Raw genomic sequence first — 21,039 nt, 5'->3', positions numbered from 1 at the left:
ATGTAAGAGTACTCCTTTTACTTGTGTGAAATGGGGAAAACTATCAGAAATCATATGTTAAAATGAGCAGTGATAATGAATAGGCTGTGTTTTTTTTGTTGCTTCAACTCAACGTCAGAGTTTTAAATTAAAGAGTTATAGAACCATTTTATCTGTCAATCATACCCATAAAATATAGTGGTACCAGTGATGATTAATTGCTTTGTGGTTTCAGCAGATGTTTGGCGTTACCATGCTGCAGCTCACAAATGCAGGATCTTGTAAATAGTTTATAACACAGGTTCTCTGTAGCATAAAATTGCCTCTGCAATGTCTCAAGAATGCCCCGCAATTCACAGGAACTATGAAGTACTACTCAGTTATATTTTTTTGCATTATAAACATGCAAGAACACTTTTGGTGCACTTCCAATAATTTTGAACCTTGTGCATCACTGCAGACTCATTAAATGTTAATTAACTCATAATGACACAGATGGTTTGAATATGTGCCATTCACAGCAACTTCAGGGAAAGCAGAACATGGGGAAGATTTACAATATAAACCCAAAATCTTTAAAAGAACATTCCTTTATAATTAGGCTTTTAAGCACTAAAATTGCTTTAATAGCTCAAGCCAATTAAAAGAAGCATTCCTTCACAATTTGGTTTCTAATACTAAAATCAGTTTAATGCCTAATTGAAAGAAAACTACTGGGATGAATCATCAGCTTCAATTTATTACAGCAGTTGCTACATCTGCGACAAAGCTTTGGCACAGATCACAATGTTCATCAGTTTACGTTGACAGGTCTGTCATTTTAAGGATAGCATTGTGGAAGCAGGAAGCAGGACAATATCATGCTCCAGCTTGATTTTTTTTCTGATAAACCACTTGACATCTGCTTTCATTACTAATATGCAATAAACTGCAGGATATAATCAAGCTGCTGACATTCCTTTTGTATAATGTTTTTTGGGGTAACAGGAGTGGCTATAAAGCCCATCTTAGTGGGTCTTGAAAAAATAATTCAGAGACAATTTTCTCTTCAAAAGTCATATGTCGAGTGACATTAAATTTGCCTAAACAGACCAAAATAGCTTATTTTAGTTATGGTGACTAATTCAAATTGTAATCTAATAATTAGGAATGTTGACGTGACATTCCCATGATGTTACTTCCGAGTAAACAATTGTGGTTTATCAGAATTATAGCACAATCTAATGTGCACATAATCATACACCAGTTACATGGAATATCTTGGATATTCGTGCCTACATTAATATGTGCCATTAAGAAGAAGCAGAAACAAAAGCATAATATGGATTCCACAAACAGTTTTTAGTAAGGGTCATCAGGTTGAGGTGGTGGTTGTAAAGCCACATAAGTGAGGGACACTGTACATCCTGATGACATAACTGTGAAATAATAATACCTAGATTTCTGTATTCTCCATGTAACAAAAAAATCCTTGAAAGCGTTTTTATTATTATTGCAGTAATTTTTGATTAAAGGAGTGCTAAAGCATTTCCACTTCTCAATCCTTACCTTGACCTGAGGTATGTCTCGCTTTCACTGCTTTCTTCATTTTCTGGAGTACAGACCTGTCTTTGTCCAAAGCCTTAAGAAAGAAAATAAAACAAGGAGAAAACATAAGGGCAAGAATAAAAATGGTTCTTTCAACATTTATTATTTTTCATTGTTCCAACATGGATAATGTGTTACGTAGTACCTAAAACAGTGATCATAAACAAAGCTTGAGCAGTTTGCAAAATCATTTGAAAACTTGTTATATTCTGTATGACTCAGATAACAGGAGAAATGTCCCCTGACCTGTTGCCATACACTTATTGTAAGTCAGTTGGGATGTGGCAAAGGACCCAGGAAATAGCAAGGGGAGGTTCCAGAGATTCGGAAGGTTAAAGGACGTGGAGGGATTTTAACACAAGGATGAGAATATTAAAATTGGTTGGTATACAGAAGGCTATAGGACAGCGAACCCTGTTGATGGGTGAATGAGCCAGTGTGACTTCAGATATAAGAAAGCATCGTTCAGCATTATTTTCAGTTTACGGAGAGTGAAAGATGGGTGACTGACAGAACAGTTGAATGTAGAGACAATAAAAGCAATTTAAAGTAAAAGCAATAAAAACCAAAAGCGTAAAGGAGAACATGCCCCTGTCTACATCAATGGGGACGAAGTAGAAAGGCTTGAAAACGTCAAGTTTTTAGGTGTCCAGATCATCAACAACCTGTTCTGGTCACCCCATGCCGGCACTATAGTTAAGAAAGCCCACCAACGCCTCTACTTTCTCAGGACACTAAGGAAATTTGGCATGTCAGCTATGACTCTCTCCAACTTTTACAGATGCACCATAGAAAGCATTCTTGTATCACAGCTTGGTATAGCTTCTGCTCTGCCCAAGACCGCAAGGAACTACAAAAGGTCATGAATGGAGCCCAATCCATCACGCAAACCAGCCTCCCATCCATTGACTCTGTCTACACTTCCCGCTGCCTCGGCAAAGCAGCCAGCATAATTAAGGACCCCACGCACCCCGGACATTCTCTCTTCCACCTTCTTCCTTCGGGAAAAAGATACAAAAGTCTGAGGTCACGTATCAACCGACTCAAGAATAGCTTCTTCCCTGTTGCTGTCAGACTTTTGAATGGACTTGCATTAAGTTGATCTTTCTCTACACCCTAGCTATGACTGTAACAGTACATTCTGAACTCTCTCGTTTCCTTCTCTATGAACGGTATGTTTTGTCTGTATAGCGCGCATGAAACAATACTTTTCACTGCATGTTAATACATGTGACAATAATAAATCAAATCAAAATTTTAAGGGTTTCTGAGAGATATTACGAAGGCAGTCTTGACGATGGAGAGGATATAGGGTCAAAAATATATGGAATTCCATAGAAATTACAACAGTGTGGTATGGTGGCACAGTGGTTAGCACTGTTTCCTCACAGTTCCAGGGACCCGGTTTCAATTCTGGCCTTGGGTGACTGTCTGTGTGGAGTTTGCACGTTCTCCCTGTATCTGCATGAGTTTCCTCTGGATGCTCCAGTTTTCTCCCAGAGTCCAAAGTTGTGTAGGTCAGATGGATTAGTCATAGGAAATGTATTGGGTAATGAGGATGGGATGGGGGAGAGGGCCTGGGTAAGATACTCTGTCAGAGAGTTGGTGCAGACTCGAATGGTCTCTTCTGCACTGTAGTGATTCTATGAGAAACAGAGTGTTTAGCTTATTAAGTCCGCGTTCGTGTTTATCTTATACATGAGCAGTTTTCTTAATTGCATCTACTCTGACTGTTCCTGTATCTCGTTATTGCCTTTTCAATCAAACCGCTTACATAATCTATTCTTAAATATTAACATGCTCTCTGCTTCAATCACTAACTCCACAAGCATATTCCACAACCTCATAACCTTCCATTTTAAAAGTATCTCCTACTCTCTATCTTAAATTATTTACATTTGATAATGTAGACCTCTCAAATACTGGAAACAGTTGCTTCCTGTTTATTCTGTCCCATCCCTTCATAATTTTAAATACTTCTAGCAAATCACCATCTATTCTCCTCTGTTTTAAGATAAAACAGAACCCAATTTTCAATTTTTTTCATATTTATATTGCCTCATTATAGGGGCAGCATCCTTGTGAATCTGGCTTGTAATCATAGAACCTTAGAAAACTTACAGCACAGAGGAGGCCATTCAACCCAGCACATCCATGCCAGCCCAAGGACATTCAGCTGCCCTTTCTAATCCCACTTTCCTGCACTCGGCCCAGAACCCTATAGTTTACAGCACTTAAGTTGCAAATCCAGGTACTTTTCAGAACAGTTTAGAATTCCTGCCTCCACCACTAACTTAGAACCATAGAACCATAGAAAATTACAGCTCAGAAACAGGCCTTTTGGCCCTTCTTGTCTGTGCCGAACCATTTTTTGCCTGGTCCCACTGACCTGCACTTGGACCATATCCCTCCACACCCCTCTCATCCATGAACCCGTCCAAGTTTTTCTTAAATATTAACAGTGCATTTACCACTTTATCCGGCAGCTCATTCCACACTCCCACCACTGTCTGTGTGAAGAAGCCCCCCCTAATATTCCCTTTAAACTTTTCTCCTTTCACCCTTAACCCATGCCCTCTGGTTTTTTCCTCCCCTAGCCTCAGTGGAAAAAGCCTGCTTGCATTCACTCTATCTATACCCATCAAAATCTTATACACCTCTATCAAATCTCCCCTCATTCTTCTACGCTCCAGGGAATAAAGTCCCAACCTATTCAATCTCTCTCTGTAACTCAGCTTCTCAAGTCCCAGCAACATCCTTGTGAACCTTCTCTGCACTCTTTCAACCTTATTTACATCCTTCCTGTAACTTGGTGACCAAAACTGTACACAATACTCTAAATTCGGCCTCACCAATGCCTTATATAACCTTACCATAACACTCCAACTTTTATACTCGATACTCCGATTTATAAAGGCCAATGTACCAAAGGCCTATCCACCTGTGATGTCACTTTTAGGGAATTCTGTACCTGTATTCCCAGATCCCTCTGTTCAACTGCACTCTTCAGAGTCCTACCATTTACCCTGTACGTTCTACTTTGGTTTGTCCTTCCAAAGTGCAATATCTCACACTTGTCTGCGTTAAATTCCATTTGCCATTTTTCAGCCCATTTTTCTAGTTGGTCCAAATCCCTCTGCAAGCTTTGAAAACCTTCCTCACTGTCCACTACACCTCCAATCTTTGTATCATCAGCAAATTGCTGATCCAATTTACCACATTATCATCCAGATCATTGATATAGATGACAAACAACAATGGACCCAACACCGATCCCTGCGGCACACCACTAGTCACAGGCCTCCACTCAGAGAAGCAATCCTCCACAACCACTCTCTGGCTTCTTCCATTGAGCCAGTGTCTAATCCAATTTACTACCTCCCCATGTATACCCAGCGACTGAACCTTCCTAACTAACCTCCCATGAGGGACCTTGTCAAAGGCCTTGCTGAAATCCAGGTAGACAACATCCACCACCTTCCCTTCATCCACTTTCCTGGTAACCTCCTCGAACAACTCTAATAGATTGGTCAAACATGACCTACCACGCACAAAGCCATGTTGACTCTCCCTAATAAGTCCCTGTCTATCCAAATATTTGTAGATCCTATCCCGTATCACACCTTCCAATAACTTGCCCACCACCGACGTCAAACTTACTGGCCTATAATTTCCCGGATTTCTTTTGGAACCTTTTTTAAACAACGGAACAACATGAGCCACCCTTCAATCATCCGGCACCTCCCCCGTTATTTTAAATATGTCTGCCAGGGGCCCTGCAAGTTCAACACTAGCTTCCCTCAAGGTCCGTGGGAATACCCTGTCCGGTCCTGGGGATTTATCCACTCTGATTTGCCTCAAGACAGCAAGCACCTCCTCCCCTTTAATCTGTAACGGTTCCATGACCTCCCTACCTGTTTGCCCTATTTCCGTAGACTCCATGCCCGTTTCCTCAGTAAATACGGATGCAAAAAAACCATTTAGTATCTCCCCCATCTCTTTTGGTTCCATACACAGTCTACCACTCTGGTCTTCAGGAGGACCAATTTTATCCCTGACTATCCTTTTGCTCCTAACATACCTATAGAAGCTCTTTGGATTTTCCTTCACTCTGTCTGCCAAAGCAACCTCATGTCTTCTTTTAGCCCTCCTGATTTCCCTCTTAAGTAGCTTCTTGCACTTTTTATACTCCTTGAGCATCTGATCTGTTCCTTGCTGCCTGTACATTTCATACAACTCTCTTCCTCTTAATCAGTGTTACAATCTCCCTCGCGAACCAAGGTTCCTTATTCCTATTTACTTTGCCTTTAATCCTGACAGGAACATACAAACTCTGCACTCTCAAAATTTCTCCTTTGAAGGCCTCCCACTTTCCATTTACATCCTTACCAGAGAACTTGGGCAGTGAATTCCAGACGCCCATCACCCTCTGCGTAAAAAAGATTTTCTACATGTCCGCTCTACATCTTCTGCACTTATCTTGAATCTATGTCCCCTGGTTTTAGAATTCTTCGCCAAAGGAAACAATTTTATCCTGTCCACTCTATCTCGTCCCCTCATAATTTTGTACTCCTCAATCAAGTCACCTCTCAGCCTTCTTTGTTCCAAGGAAAATAACCCCAACGTATCCAATCTCTTCTTGTAGCTACACCTTTCTAGCCCTGGGCAACATCCTTGTAAATGTCATCTGTACTCTCCCCTGAGCAATTACGTCCTTCCTGTAATATGGTGACCAGAACTGCACACATTGCTCCAGTTGTGGCCTCACCAGTGTTTTATACAATTCCAACATTATATCCTTACTTTTAAATATAGGAGAGCATTCCATATGCTTTCTTTACAACCTTGTCGACTTGAACTGCTGCCTTTAGGGACCTGTATACTTGTACACCAAGACCTTGCACTTCATCTACCCCCACAAGGACATTGGTTCTAGCTCTGCCTAGGTGCTGCCCGTCCAGTTTGTACAGGTCCCACTTTCCCCAAAATCGGTCCCATGCGTCAAGAACCTCCATTGCTTCAACATTCTTCCTGTGATGTGGTGTCAATACACTATTAATCATAGTGTGTGGCAATTACCTTGTTAAGAGAATTGCTGGTTAAATATGACATTGATTGTACTATAAATAGACAGCTGGAACAATTAGAGGTTGGAGCCTCTCGTAGGCTCGGAGGAAGCATTGTACAATAAACCTGCTTGGACCTGAGAGACCTGACTGGATTGATTCTTCTACCATTACTCGTTATTGTGAGTAACTTGTGGTACTGCACAGGGTGAAATTCTTTCACCTGGGTCTAAGTCCTGTGGTGGGGTGGGAACGTGGAGTGTTTCCTGCTGCAGAGGCCATTGGGAAACAGCGGTTAATTATGCAACTCGTGTTTTGCACCATATTCTGTGGCAGGGCAGGATTGATGGTGTGTAGCACACTGTCTCATCTGGATGCCATATTGAAAAAGCACCCAACATCACTGACTCACTACTGAAGAAAGATTGACCTCCTAAAAATGAAGATGGTTCTCCGGCAGCACTCTGAGGCCAGAAGATGGATCTCCTGAGAAACAAGATAGATCTCCAGGAATATTCTGAGGCTGGAAGATTAACCTCTTTGAAGACACTGAATCTGGAAGATCTACCTGTAGATGCTCCCTTACCCACTACTGTGGTGCTCCGGGGTCCAGGGTTACTGGCGACCTCCATTCCAAACTCTGGAGGCAGCCTCGGACATTATTCAGGTGAGTCCTGACATTTGTACGCCACGTTATTCCGAACATGCTTTGCACTGGTGTCATCAATGGAGACGGGAGAGGTTCCGGCGGATTGGAGGATTGTGGGTGTGGTTCCGTTATTTAAGAAAGGGAGAAGAGATAGCCCAGGAAATTACAGACCGGTGAGTCTAACCTCAGTGGTTGGTAGGTTGATGGAGAAGATCCTGAGAGGCAGGATTTATTAACATCTGGAGAGGAATAGTATGATCAGAAATAGCCAGCACGGCTTTGTCCAAGGCAGATCATGCCTTATGAGCCTAATTGAATTTTTTGAAGATGTATAACTAGATACATAGACGAGGGAAGAGCGGTAGATGTAGTTTATATGGATTTCATCAAGGCGTTTGATAAGGTGCCCCATGCAAGGCTCACTGAGAAAGTGAAGGGGCATGGGATACAAGGGGACATTGCTTTGTGGATTCAGAACTGGCTTGCCCATAGAAGGCAAAGAGTGGTTGTAGATGGGTCTTTTTCAGCATGGAGGTCGGTCACCAGTGGAGTGCCCCAAGGATCTGTTCTGGGACCCTTGCTCTTTGTGATTTCTATAAATGACCTGGATGAGGAAGTGGAAGGATGGGTTGGCAAGTTTGCTGATGACACAAAGGTTGGTGGTGTTGTGGATAGTGTAGAGGGATGTCAGCAGTTGCAACGAGACATAGATAAGATGCAAGACTGGGCGGAGAAATGGCAGATGGACTTCAACCCAGATAAGTGTGTGGTGGTTCATTTTGGCAGGTCGAATAGGATGAAAGAATATAATACTAAGGGTAAGACGCTTGGCAGTGTGGGAGATCAGAAGGATCTTGGGATCCAGGTTCATAGGACGCTCAAAGCAGCGTCGCATGGTAGAGGCTGTGGTTAAGAAGGCGTATGGAATAATGGCCTTCATCAATAGAGGAATTGAGTTTAGAAATCGGGAGATAATGCTGCAGCTGCATAGGACCCTGGTCAGACCCCACCTGGAGTACTGTGCCCAGTTCTGGTCGCCTCATTACAGAAAGGATGTGGAAGCCATAGAAAGGGTGCAGAGGAGATTTACAAGGATGTTGCCTGGATTAGGTGGCATGCCTTATGAGGATAGGTTGAGAGAGTTAGGTCTTTTCTCCTTGGAGAGGCGAAGGATGAGAGGTGACCTGACAGAGGTGTATAAGATGTTGAGGGGTATTGATAGAGTCAATTCTCAGAGGCTTTTACCCAGGGCTGAAATGGTTGCCACAAGAGGTCACAGGTTTAGGGTGCTGGGGAGTAGGTACAGAGGAGATGTTAGGGGTAAGTTTTTCACTCAGAGGGTGGTGGGTGCGTGGAATTGGCTGCCGGTAGTGGTGGTGGAGGCGGATTCGATCGGGTCTTTTAAGAGACTTTTGGATAAGTTCATGGAAGTTAGTAAGATAGAGGGTAAGTAGGGACATGTTCGGCGCAACTTGTGGGCCGAAGGGCCTGTTTGTGCTGTAGTTTTTCTATGTTCTCCTGCTGGCGTCGTGGAGAAATGGGTGTGGGTGATAAGATTCTGACCGGGCCTTCATCTGCGCCCCATTAGTGGGATACAAATCAGTTTCATGCCAACCTCCAGCACGTTTTCTGATCCGCCATGGCGGGCAACGGCGCAAGATACTGTAGAAAATTCATGCTGGCGCAAAAGCAATGTTTGCATTCTCATCAAATTCTCTTCCCTCGTTGACTATTGAACTGCCAGCAGGGCCAGAGGAGAATTCTTCCCACAGTATTCCAAAGACAATCTTAGCTGTATATGGATTTACAGTACAATTACATTTTGACCATACTGTTCTATATCTTTTGCCATAGAACATCAGCTATTTTAATGACCGTATCCACAAAGTGTTGCTTTTAATATCATGTGAACCTGGTCCCTACACATCTCATCTCCTCAAACTCCTCTGCTCTTCTACACTATTCAGTTTTCCCTCATTCTAAGTATAAATATCATTTTTTCTTAAATAATTATCACAATATTGTTTAACTATCAAAATATACCACTTTGCATTTACTGACATTGAATTGCTGCACTTTCTTTAAATTTCAAATTCATATCAAAATCCACTTGTAGTTTCCTGTGGTCCTCAGAATTATAACATAACTATGTCTGCAATGTTAATTAGTCCTGTTTAAAAATCTGGACATCAGTTCCTCTTGCCCGGTATCCAAATCATGCATGCAGAAGTGGTCCCAAAACAGAACTATATGGGACACCACTACCGAATTCCAACCACTCCGAGACACTGCCCTTACCTCTTACTCGCTTTTCATTCCTTCTAACCAGTTTTTAATCCAATTTACTTTCCTTGCACTAATTTCTTTCCCCTTAAACCTCTCTAATATTCTCCTATATGACATCTTGTCAAAGGCTCACTGAAGAACCACATGTAATGGGGAATGAGTACTGGGGAATGAGCCTGGTCAGGTCTTCAAAGTTTCAGTAGGGGAACATGTGGCAAATAGTGACCACAATTCTGTTAGCTTTAGGGTAGTGATGGAAAAGGATGAGTGGTGTCCCAAGGGTAAGGTGTTGGATTGGGGGAAGGCTAACTTTAGTGGGATTAGGCAGAAATTGGCAGCTGTTGATTGGGAGAGGCTGTTTGAGGGTAAATCCACATCTGGCATGTGGGAGTCTTTTAAGGAACAGTTGTTAGGGCTGCAGGATAGGCATGTGCCTGTAAAAAAGGATAGGAAGGGTAGGATTCGAGAACCGTGGATAACCAGGGAAATTGAGGGATTGGTCAAAAAGAAAAGAGAGGTGTATGTTAGGTCCAGGCAGCTAAAAACGGAGGGAGCTCTGGAGGAATACAAAGAAAGTAGGAAAGAACTCAAAGGAGGAATTAGAAGGGCAAAAAGGGGTCACGAAATGTCCTTGGCAGACAGGATTAACGAGAAGCCCAAGGCATTTTATTCATACGTTAGGAACAAAAGGGTTGTCAGGGAAAAAAATCGGGCCTCTCAGGGACAAAAGTGGGGAATTATGCTTAGAGCCCAAAGAAGTAGGGGAGATCCTAAATGAATACTTTGCGTCGGTATTCACAAAGGAGAGGGATGTGTTGACTGGGAGTGTCTCGGAGGGGAGTGTTGACCCGTTAGAGAAAATCTCCATTACAAGGGAGGAAGTGTTAGGTTTTTTAGGGAATATAAAGACTGAGAAATCCCTAGGGTCTGGTGGAATCTATCCCAGGCTGCTCAGGGAGACGAGAAATGAAATCGCTGGGCCTCTGACGCAAATCTTTGTCTCGTCACTGGACACAGGTGAGGTCCCAGAGGATTGGAGGGTAGCTAATGTGGTCCCGTTATTTAAGAAGGGTAGGAAGGATAACCTGGGAAATTATACGCCGGTGAGCTTGACGTCCGTGGTAGGGAAGTTGTTGGAGAGGATTCTTAGAGATAGGATGTATGTGCGTTTAGAAAGGAATAAACTCATTAACGATAGTCAGCATGGTTTTGTGAGAGGGAGGTCATGCCTCACTAACCTGGTGGAGTTTTTTGAAGAAGTGACTAGAATGGTTGATGAGGGAAGGGCCGTGGATGTCGTCTATGTGGACTTTAGTAAAGCGTTTGACAAAGTCCCTCATGGTAGGTTGGTGCAAAAGATTGGATCTCATGGGATAAAGGGGGAGGTGGCTAGATGGGTGGAGAACTGGCTTGGTCACAGAAGACAGAGGGTGTAGTGGAAGGGTCTTTTTCCGGCTGGATGCCTGTGACTAGTGGTGTTCTGCAGGGTTCTGTATTGGGACCTCTGCTGTTTGTGATTTATATAAACAATCTGGAAGAAGGTGTAAATGGGGTGATCAGTAAGTTTGCGGACGACACGAAAATGGCTGGACTTGCAGATAGTGAGGAACATTGTCAGAGGCTACAGAAGGATATAGATAGGCTGGAAATTTGGGCAAATAAATGGCAGATGGAGTTCAATCCAGATAAATGTGAAGTGATGCATTTTGGTAGAACTAACGTAGGGGGAGCTATACGACAAATGGCAGAACCATAAAGGGTGTAGATACGCAGAGGGACCTGGGTGTGCAAGTCTACAGATCCTTGAAGATGACGTCACAGGTGGAGAAGGTAGTGAATAAGGCATATGGTATGCTTGCCTTTATAGGACGGGGCATAGAGTATAAAAGTTGGGGTCTGATGTTGCAGTTGTATAGAACGTTGGTACGGCCGCATTTGGAATACTACCAGAAGGACGTGGAGGTTTTAGAGAGAGTGCAGAGGAGGTTTACCTGGATGTTGCCTTGTATGGAGGGGCTTAGTTATGAGGAGAGATTGGGTAAACTGGGGTTGTTCTTACTGGAAAAACGGAGGATGAGGGTGACCTAATAGAGGTGTATAAAATTATGAAAGGCATAGATAGGGTGAACGGTGGGAAACTTTTTCCCAGGTCGGTGGTTACGTTCACGAGGGGTCATAGGTTCAAGGTGAGGCGGGGGGAGGTTTAACACAGATATCAGAAGGACGTATTTTACACAGAGGGTGGTGGGGGCCTGGAATGCGGGGCCGGGCAAGATGGTGGAGGCGGACACACTGGGAACGTTTAAGACTTATCTAGATAGCCACATGAACGGAGTGGGAATGGAGGGATACAAAAGAATGGTCTAGTTTGGACCAGGGAGCGGCGCGGGCTTGGAGGGCCGAAGGGCCTGTTCCTGTGCTGTATTGTTCTTTGTCCTTTGTAAAAAGCATACACTAAAATTATTAGGAAATTTTAAAAAACTTTTAAAACAACAGTCTAGTTGTGTCATAAAATCACCATATGCTCCTGCAAATACCAAACAAACAAAATGTACAATTATATTAGTATGAAATTCGATGTAAAACTCTGAAAAGAAACTATCTATTTTTAAATGGTTCCTTCATTTATCATCAGGTTAAAATTCCCTATTTGTGTAAATACTAGACATGAATGTAGCTGCAGTGAGGTGTCATTTCAAGTCCACTGCTGGACACATAACTCAACATTTGCAATCCTGTAATTGGTTGCATTTTCAGTGTGAATTGTTGATTGTCAGCTGACAAATGTTTTAAGAGAGTGAAAATTTAATGAGAAATTGGTCAGCAAATTTAGTCAGAAATTAGGCCCACACTTACTAATAGCAAAGGAACTTAAGTATAAGCCTCAATGAGCATATTCACTTGCAAGAAAAGTCTGTTATGCAGCTTTACCACAATGTAAGAAAGCGTGTGAACACCAATAGCTGTGTGCAGAGAGTGTGAGAGTTCTCAGTTTTAGCCATGCATAATAGGTCTCATAAATGCAAAGTGTAAAATCAGCCCAACTGAAGTTTATGGAAATAAAAATTGGTGGAGATATTACCCACTGTGCACTATTGTCCAAAGTCAAAATGATCACAGTTGTGTTTGAAACTACTACATATTCTAATACACGTTCTTGAATTTCTGCTGCTATCTCATCCAAATTGAAATAGCAGGGCAACATTGGAAAGGGGGGGGTGCAATTGCTACCTTCTTGCACTGACCTCAAATAGAAAGATGATGGTGTAGTAGTAATGTCACTAGGCTCATAACCCAGAGTTCTAGGTTAATGTTTTGGGGGCATGGGTTCGAATCCCACTATAGCAGCTGGTGGAATTTAAATTCAATTAATAAATCTAGAATGTAGTATCACAGTAATGGTGACTATGGAACTGTCATGGATTTATGTAAAAGCCCATCTGGTTCACTGGGAAATCTGCCATCTTTACATGGTCAGCCCTACATGTGATTCTTGACCCACACCAATGTGATTGATTCTCCGTTCAAGGGCAATTACGGCACGGTGTGGTTAGCACTGCTGTCTCACAGCGCCAGGGACCCGGGTTCGATTCCCGGCCTGAGTCACTGTCTGTGTGGAGTTTGCATGTTCTCCATGATCGGCATGGGTTTTCTCCGGGTACTCCGGTTTCCTCCCACAGTCCAAATTTCATGGTAACTTCATTGCAGTGATAATGTAAGTCTTACCTGTGACTAATAAATAAACAACAACCTGGTTATTGAATACAGGAGTTGGGACATCTTGTTGAAGTTGTACAATACTTTTCATGATGTTAATATATGTGACAATAATAAATCAAAGCATCAAGCCAGAAATTGTTGCTTTAAATTGTGAAAATTTTAAGGAGCGAAAACGGGGCAAAGTAAGTGCAAATTCATTCTACACACCAAACAAAAGTCTGCTGCAGAGACAAACACTATTTAAAGATAAACTAAGGAAACTGGTAGGTGTCCATTAGAAACAAAATGCAGTAAAGGGTTACTAGAGCACTTTGAACCAGGAATAAAGATTGTCTTCAATTTGAACTCTTCCTCTCTCAAGCAGGAAGTCCAATGAAGTGGTTGGCTCTGTGCCATATGGCCTTTATTACCATATATGGAAAATTGCAGCCCATTCCCTTTGCTGTTGAAATGGCTTAGGAAATCCCATAAGACCAAGAAATGTAACTGAAAGAATTTTATATTTCCTCAGTTGGTTTCAGTGTCTACTTTCTGCACTCATTTAGTTAAAAAGAAAGTATACTTTATTTTCAAAACTAATAAGGTAATTTTTTGGAGACAATGACACATTAACATAAGGGGTAGTGCTAGTTCCTAGTTCCCATTACAAGCGGTACCGAATATTTATACTGGTCCTAGTGAACAATGTTTAATATTAGAATTATCAAGTCAAACTAGAGTTATGGGCATTCTCTGAATGATGCTCAAACTATCTCCATACAAGATTAGAATTTGTTCAAATATATGTTTTAAGAAATCAATCCAGAAACACAATAATCTCAAAGCAAGATTATGGTCCAATTTGCAAATAAAAAGTAATTACAGAGTAGATTTGGTATTGTAGCATTTGTGCACTATTTTTATAGTGCATGGGTTAGTAGTAAGTGGTAAGACAATAATAACTGTGACAAACAACAACATTCTCCATATTCTAATTAAAAAGGTAGTCAAGTACCTGATGAGGAATTGCACGTGTTTGGTTAAAAACTAAACAAATATTTACAATCTGGCTAATTTAAAGAACAAACCAATAACCTGAGGCCAGTAAATTTGTTTAAAAGTTTGGCAAAGGAAAGATTTTCAAGGTTCACCAGAATATTAATGATCAAGTGTGGTGAAAATCCAACATGGAGATTTAAGTTATTGGTCACAAGACTACCTACAAAAGCATGAATAGGATATGTAGAATGTTCAAAACTGTTTATCAAACAACTCTGGATGTCCCAAGGAGAGTGACACATGACATTTGCTTAAAATTCAGTGAAGAATTTATAAGTTGATATGTTAGTATTCATTGACAGAGGTCTAAGGGTGAAGTTAATGCCATAACAAAGTTCCGAGGCTGGAAATAAATAATCATAAATTGCCACAGTGCACTCCAAAATGTTGGCTCTACCGGGCCCTCCCCACCAGAACAAACCATGGTCCCCATCTCAACTGGTTCGCCTTAGTAGAGGCATGGGCGGGTTTCCTGTCCCAAGCCCTGCCCATCCCATCCTTCAAGCATGTCCGGGTCAGGGTGGACGTGATCCAGAGGGAATCCCATCCATCCTATTTTATGCATCCCACCTGCAACAGAATCCGTCGGGGGGGGGGGGCTTTCCCACTTATTCCATTCCTCTGTCCTGCCACTCTCTGTGAACCAGGCCGCTTGTCTTCTTGGCTTCCTGCTCAATCTGAGCTGAACTTTAAACTCCAGATTCTGTCTATTCCATTGACTATTCTCCAGCAATTGACTATGGTTGGGCTTCAACATCTAAGGTATAAAAAGGGGTCTCGAGAAGCCATTTTGGTAATATTTTAACATGTTATCCACTCTTTTGGAACCTTCACTTCATGTCCTGGTCTGAGGAGGGTAGTGAGAAGTCTGTTCAATTGATAAAGTTAAACTTTCACCAATTATTGTTAATTACTGTAATTGACACTGCTATTTAAAAATCTTTCTGACTTGTTAGCTTTTTAGTGGTTAGTAAACTTTCTGAATTTAACATTTAAAGTGTTCTTTCTTGCCATGTGGTTAGGTTTGTAGAACCTGATGTGATTTACAACTGGGGAGTTATTGCAAACAAGTGAACTCCATAAATCTTAGTTCAAGTAAACCTTCATTGTAGCACCAGCAATGACCACATCAGGTCTTGGAAAACCTTTGAAAGTGGGATGCTCTAACTGCGTTCCAAAAATCTATTGAAGCGGTGTTGGCTTCAGTTGCAGAAAGTCACAGTCTTTCCCAAGTGTCTTGATACTGCAGTAATCCATCAGGTCGTCAGTCATGAGAAACATCCATAGCAAATATTTGCAAACTATAGTTCTATTGAAGACTGAGCATCTGATATTGAGTCACCTAGGTTACCCAATTGAAGCTAGTCTTTCCACCATCCTCTCTGGTTCCTCCACCCTCTCCAACCCAGCATAGAGGCTGGAAGTTTGCACCCGTTGAAATGATGATGAGGGTACAAAATCCCATGATAAGCCAAAATTGAGATCTTGCCGGCGAGGTCTTGGGACACGACTGTCACCTAAAGTCCTTTAAGGGATGAGGAAGAATCTTTGCAAGATTTTGTCTTCTAGGATCTTTAATCTATACTTTCCTTTAAAAGATACATGGGATATAGTCCAGGAGGAAGGAACCTTTGGAAGGAGCAGGCTTGTTGAGTGAATGGCCTTTTCTCTTTTCATAATGTGATGTTCTTAAAAAGAAATAAAGCTAATCTGATTACGGTCTGAGCCCATGTTAATCTGTAATGGACTTCCAGAAAAAAAACAGTGCTGCTGTCCAGGATAGGATCTTAGAAGATTCCTTCCATTTACACCTGTCTCATAAGCCAATAGTAGAACATTTCCCTGGAGAAATCAAGTCATGATATCATAGAGTCATAGAGGTTTACAGCATGGAAACAGGCCCTTCGGCCCAACTTGTCCATGCCACCCTTTTTTTTTAAACCCCTAAGCTAATCCCAATTGCCTGCATTTGGCCCATATCCCTCTATACCCATCGTACTACCCATGTAACTATCTAAATGCTTTTTAAAAGATAAAATTGTACCCACCTCTACTACTACCTCTGACAGCTTGTTCCAGACACTCACCACCCTCTGTGTGAAAAAATTGCCCCTCTGGACACTTTTGTATCTCTCCCCTCTCACCTTAAACCTATGCCCTCTAGTTTTAGACTCCCCTACCTTTGGGAAAAGATATTGACTACCTTGTCTATGCCCCTCATTATTTTCTAGACCTCTATAAGGTCACCCCGCAGCCTCCTACGCTCCAGAGAAAAAAGTCCCAGCCTATTCAGCCTCTCCTTATAACTCAATCCATCAAGTCCAGGTAGCATCCTAGTAAATCTTTTCTGCACTCTTTCTAGTTTAATAATATCCTTTCTATAATAGGGTGACCAGAATTGCACACAGTATTCCAAGTATGGCCTTACCAATGTCTTGTACAACTTTAACAAGATGTCCCAACTCCTGTATTCAATGTTCTGACCGATGAAACCAAGCATGCTGAATGCCTTCTTCACCACTCTGTCCACCTGTGACTCCACTTTCAAGGAGTTATGAACATGTACCCCGATATATCTTTATTCTGTAACTCTCCCCAACGCCCTACCATTAACTGAGTAAGTCCTGCCCTGGTTCAATCTACCAAAATGCATCACCTCACATCTGTCTAAATTGAACTCCATCTGCCATTCGTCAGCCCACTGGCCCAATTGATCAAGATCCCGTTGCAATTGGAGATAACTTTCTTCACCAATCTTGGTGTCATCTGCAAACTTACTAACCATGCCTCCTATATTCTAATCCAAATCATTAATATAAATGACAAATAACAGTGGGTCCAGCACTGATCCCTGAGGCACACCACTGGTCACAGGCCTCTTGTTTGAAAAACAACTCTCTACAACCACCCTCTGGCTTCTGTCAAGAAGCCAATTTTGTATCCATTTAGATACCTCACCCTGGGTCCCATGAGATTTAGTTTTATGCAACAACCTACCATGCGGTACCTTGTCAAAGGCCTTGCTAAAGTCCATGTAGACAACATCAACTGCACTGCCTTCATCTACCTTCTTGGTTACCCCTTCAAAAAACTCAATCATGCCATACATTTATATCACATTTTAAATGCCGACATGCTTAAAAATTATTGATGATTCTTATAAGAACATAAGAAATAGGAGCAGGAGTAGGCCATCTAGCCCCTCGAGCCTGCCCCGCCATTCAATAAGATCATGGCTGATCTGACGTGGATCAGTACCACTTACCCGCCTGATCCCCATAACCCTTAATTCCCTTACCGATCAGGAATCCATCCATCCGCGCTTTAAACATATTCAGCGAGGTAGCCTCCACCACCTCAGTGGGCAGAGAATTCCAGAGATTCACCACCCTCTGGGAGAAGAAGTTCCTCCTCAACTCTGTCTTAAACCGACCCCCCTTTATTTTGAGGCTGTGTCCTCTAGTTTTAACTTCCTTACTAAGTGGAAAGAATCTCTCCGCCTCCACCCTATCCAGCCCCCGCATTATCTTATAAGTCTCCATAAGATCCCCCCTCATCCTTCTAAACTCCAACGAGTACAAACCCAATCTCCTCAGCCTCTCCTCATAATCCAAACCCCTCATCTCCGGTATCAACCTGGTGAACCTTCTCTGCACTCCCTCCAATGCCAATATATCCTTCCTCATATAAGGGGACCAATACTGCACACAGTATTCCAGCTGCGGCCTCACCAATGCCCTGTACAGGTGCATCAAGACATCCCTGCTTTTATATTCTATCCCTCTCGCAATATAGGCCAACATCCCATTTGCCTTCTTGATCACCTGTTGTACCTGCAGACTGGGCTTTTGCGTCTCATGCACAAGGACCCCCAGGTCCCTTTGCACGGTAGCATGTTTTAATTTGTTTCCATTGAGATAGTAATCCCATTTGTTATTATTTCCTCCAAAGTGTATAACCTCGCATTTATCAACGTTATACTCCATTTGCCATATCCTCGCCCACTCACTCAGCCTGTCCAAATCTCTCTGCAGATCTTCTCCGTCCTCCACACGATTCACTTTTCCACTTATCTTTGTGTCGTCTGCAAACTTCGTTACCCTACACTCCGTCCCCTCCTCCAGATCATCTATATAAATGGTAAACAGTTGCGGCCCGAGTACCGATCCCTGCGGCATGCCACTAGTTACCTTCCTCCAACCGGAAAAACACCCATTTATTCCGACTCTTTGCTTCCTGTCGGATAGCCAGTCCCCAATCCACTTTAACACACTACCCCCAACTCCGTGTGCCCTAATCTTCTTCAGCAGCCTTTTATGGGGCACCTTATCAAACGCCTTTTGGAAATCCAAAAACACCGCATCCACCGGTTCTCCTCCATCAACCGCCCTCGTCACATCTTCATAAAAATCCAACATGTTCGTCAAGCACGGCTTTCCCCTCATGAATCCATGCTGCGTCTGATTGATCGAACCATTTCTATCCAGATGCTCTGCTATCTCCTCTTTAATAATGGATTCCAGCATTTTCCCTACTACAGACGTTAAGCTGACCGGCCTATAGTTACCCGCCTTTTGTCTCCTTCCTTTTTTAAACAGCGGCGTAACATTAGCCGTTTTCCAATCAACCGGCACTACCCCAGAATGCAACGAGTTTTGATAAATAATCACTAACGCATCCACTATTACCTCTGACATTTCTTTCAATACCCTGGGATGCATTCCATCCGGACCCGGGGACTTGTCCACCTTCAGTCCCATTAGTCTACCCAGCACTGCCTCTCTGGTAACATTAATCGTATTAAGTATTTCTCCTGCTGCCAACCCTCTATCGTTAATATTTGGCAAACTATTTGTGTCCTCCACCGTGAAGACCGACACAAAAAATGTATTTAAAGACTCAGCCATATCCTCATTTCCCACTATTAACTCCCCCCTCTCGTCCTCCAAGGGTCCAACATTCACTCTAGCCACTCTATTCCTTTTTATATATTTATAAAAACTTTTACTATCATTTTTTATATTAATTGCTAGCCTAGCTTCATAGTCTATCCTTCCTTTCTTTATCGCTTTCTTAGTCTCTCTTTGTTGTTTCTTAAATTTTTCCCAATCACTTGTTTCTCCACTATTTTTGGCCACTCTGTACGCAGCTGTTTTTATTTTAATACTCTCCTTTATTTCCTTCGTTATCCACGGCTGGTTCTCCCTTTTCTTACAATCCTTGTTTTTTGCTGGAATATATTTTTGCTGAGAACTGAAAAGGATCTCCTTAAAAATCCTCCACTGTTCCTCAGCTATCCTACCTGCCAGCCTGCTCTCCCAGTCTACCTTAGCCAATTCATCCCTCATCCTATCATATTTCCCTCTGTTCAAACAGAGGACACTGGTTTGAGACCAAACTTTCTCCTCTTCCATCTGAATCAGAAATTCGACCATATTGTGGTCACTAGACCCAAGAGGGTCCTTCACAATAAGATCCTTAATTCTACCTACCTCGTTACACAATACCAGATCCAGAATAGCTCGTTCCCTCGTCGGTTCCGTAACATGCTGTTCAAGGAAACTATCCCGACATTATGGACCATAATGAGGAAGATTACATCCTAATGTTCTGACAATCAATCATTCCATATTTCTCAGTTAACATCACAGCAAATTAATCTTTAAATCACTTGACATAGCACATGATAAACTAGCAGTAGTTCAGAACATTAAGAAACACTGAATTTCTTAACAACTTGTAATTGTATTCATCAATTCACTGATTTCTTGCCATGATGCTGAGTAATTACAGCTATTATCTGCTTTAGTCACAGATGGGTGGTAAACAGAAGTGCAAAATGCTTACTAAGCCAATTTTTTCCTTTATTCTTTCATGGAATATGGATGTCACTAGCAAAGCCTGCATTTGTTAACCATTCCTAATTACCCTTGAACTGAGTGGCTTAGTAGACCAGTGGTTAGCACCACTGGCTCACAATGCCAGGGATCCAGGTTTGCTTCCAGCCTTGGGTGACTGTGTGGAGCTTGCACCTTCTCCCCGTGTCTGTGTGGGTTTCCTCCTGGTGCTTTGGTTTCCTCCCACAGTCCAAAGATGTGCAGGTTAGAAGGATTGGCCATAGTAAATTGCCACTTAGTTTCCAAGGATGTGTAAATTAGGGGGATTAACGGGGTAAATCCGTGAGGTTACGGGGATAGGGCAGAGATTGGGCCTGGGTGAGATGCTCTTCCAGAGTTCGGTACAGACTCAATGGGCCTAATGGCCTCCTTCTGCATTGTAGTGATTCTATGATTCCAGAGGGCATTTAAGAGTCAACCACATTGCTGTGGTCTGAAGTCACATATAGGCCAGAATGGGGAAGGACATTGATGAACAAACTGGGCTTTTACAATGATTAATGACAGTTTCATTGGCACCGTTAGAGCCTAGTTTTATATCTAGTGACATCAGCACTACGCCACTATCTCCCCCCAAGTCTTTATTTTAAAACAATAGGAATTATTTTAAGTATTATTGGATTTTTCTGATCTGTCCCATCCTGAAATAGGTGGAATCTAGATCAGGCTTAGAGTCATATATATCATTAGGCATTTTTAAAGGAACAACCTCAACCCCAATTTTAACAAGCCGCAGACAGCAAAGGCCACAATGGGAGAATAGTGCCCATGATTTGATTTGATTTGTTATGTCACATGTGTTAGTATCCAGTGAAAA

At 42.2% G+C, this 21,039-nt stretch overlaps 1 protein-coding gene across 3 annotated transcripts in view; it reads right to left on the bottom strand.

Annotated features, from left to right (window-relative positions):
• unm_sa1614 (un-named sa1614) overlaps positions 1–21,039 on the bottom strand; it is a 195,971-nt gene that overhangs the window by 127,372 nt on the left and 47,560 nt on the right. For all 3 annotated transcript variants that reach the window (XM_078236888.1, XM_078236889.1, XM_078236890.1), the window contains exon 2: positions 1,528–1,600. In XM_078236888.1, the coding sequence (XP_078093014.1) occupies positions 1,528–1,600 (73 nt within the window). The remainder of the gene's footprint in view (positions 1–1,527; positions 1,601–21,039) is intronic.

The sequence above is a fragment of the Mustelus asterias genome, chromosome 20 (assembly GCF_964213995.1).
Source record: "Mustelus asterias chromosome 20, sMusAst1.hap1.1, whole genome shotgun sequence".
Lineage (NCBI taxonomy): Eukaryota > Metazoa > Chordata > Chondrichthyes > Carcharhiniformes > Triakidae > Mustelus > Mustelus asterias.
Note: the sequence above shows the minus strand (reverse complement) of the source record. Positions and strands in the feature narration are given on the sequence as shown.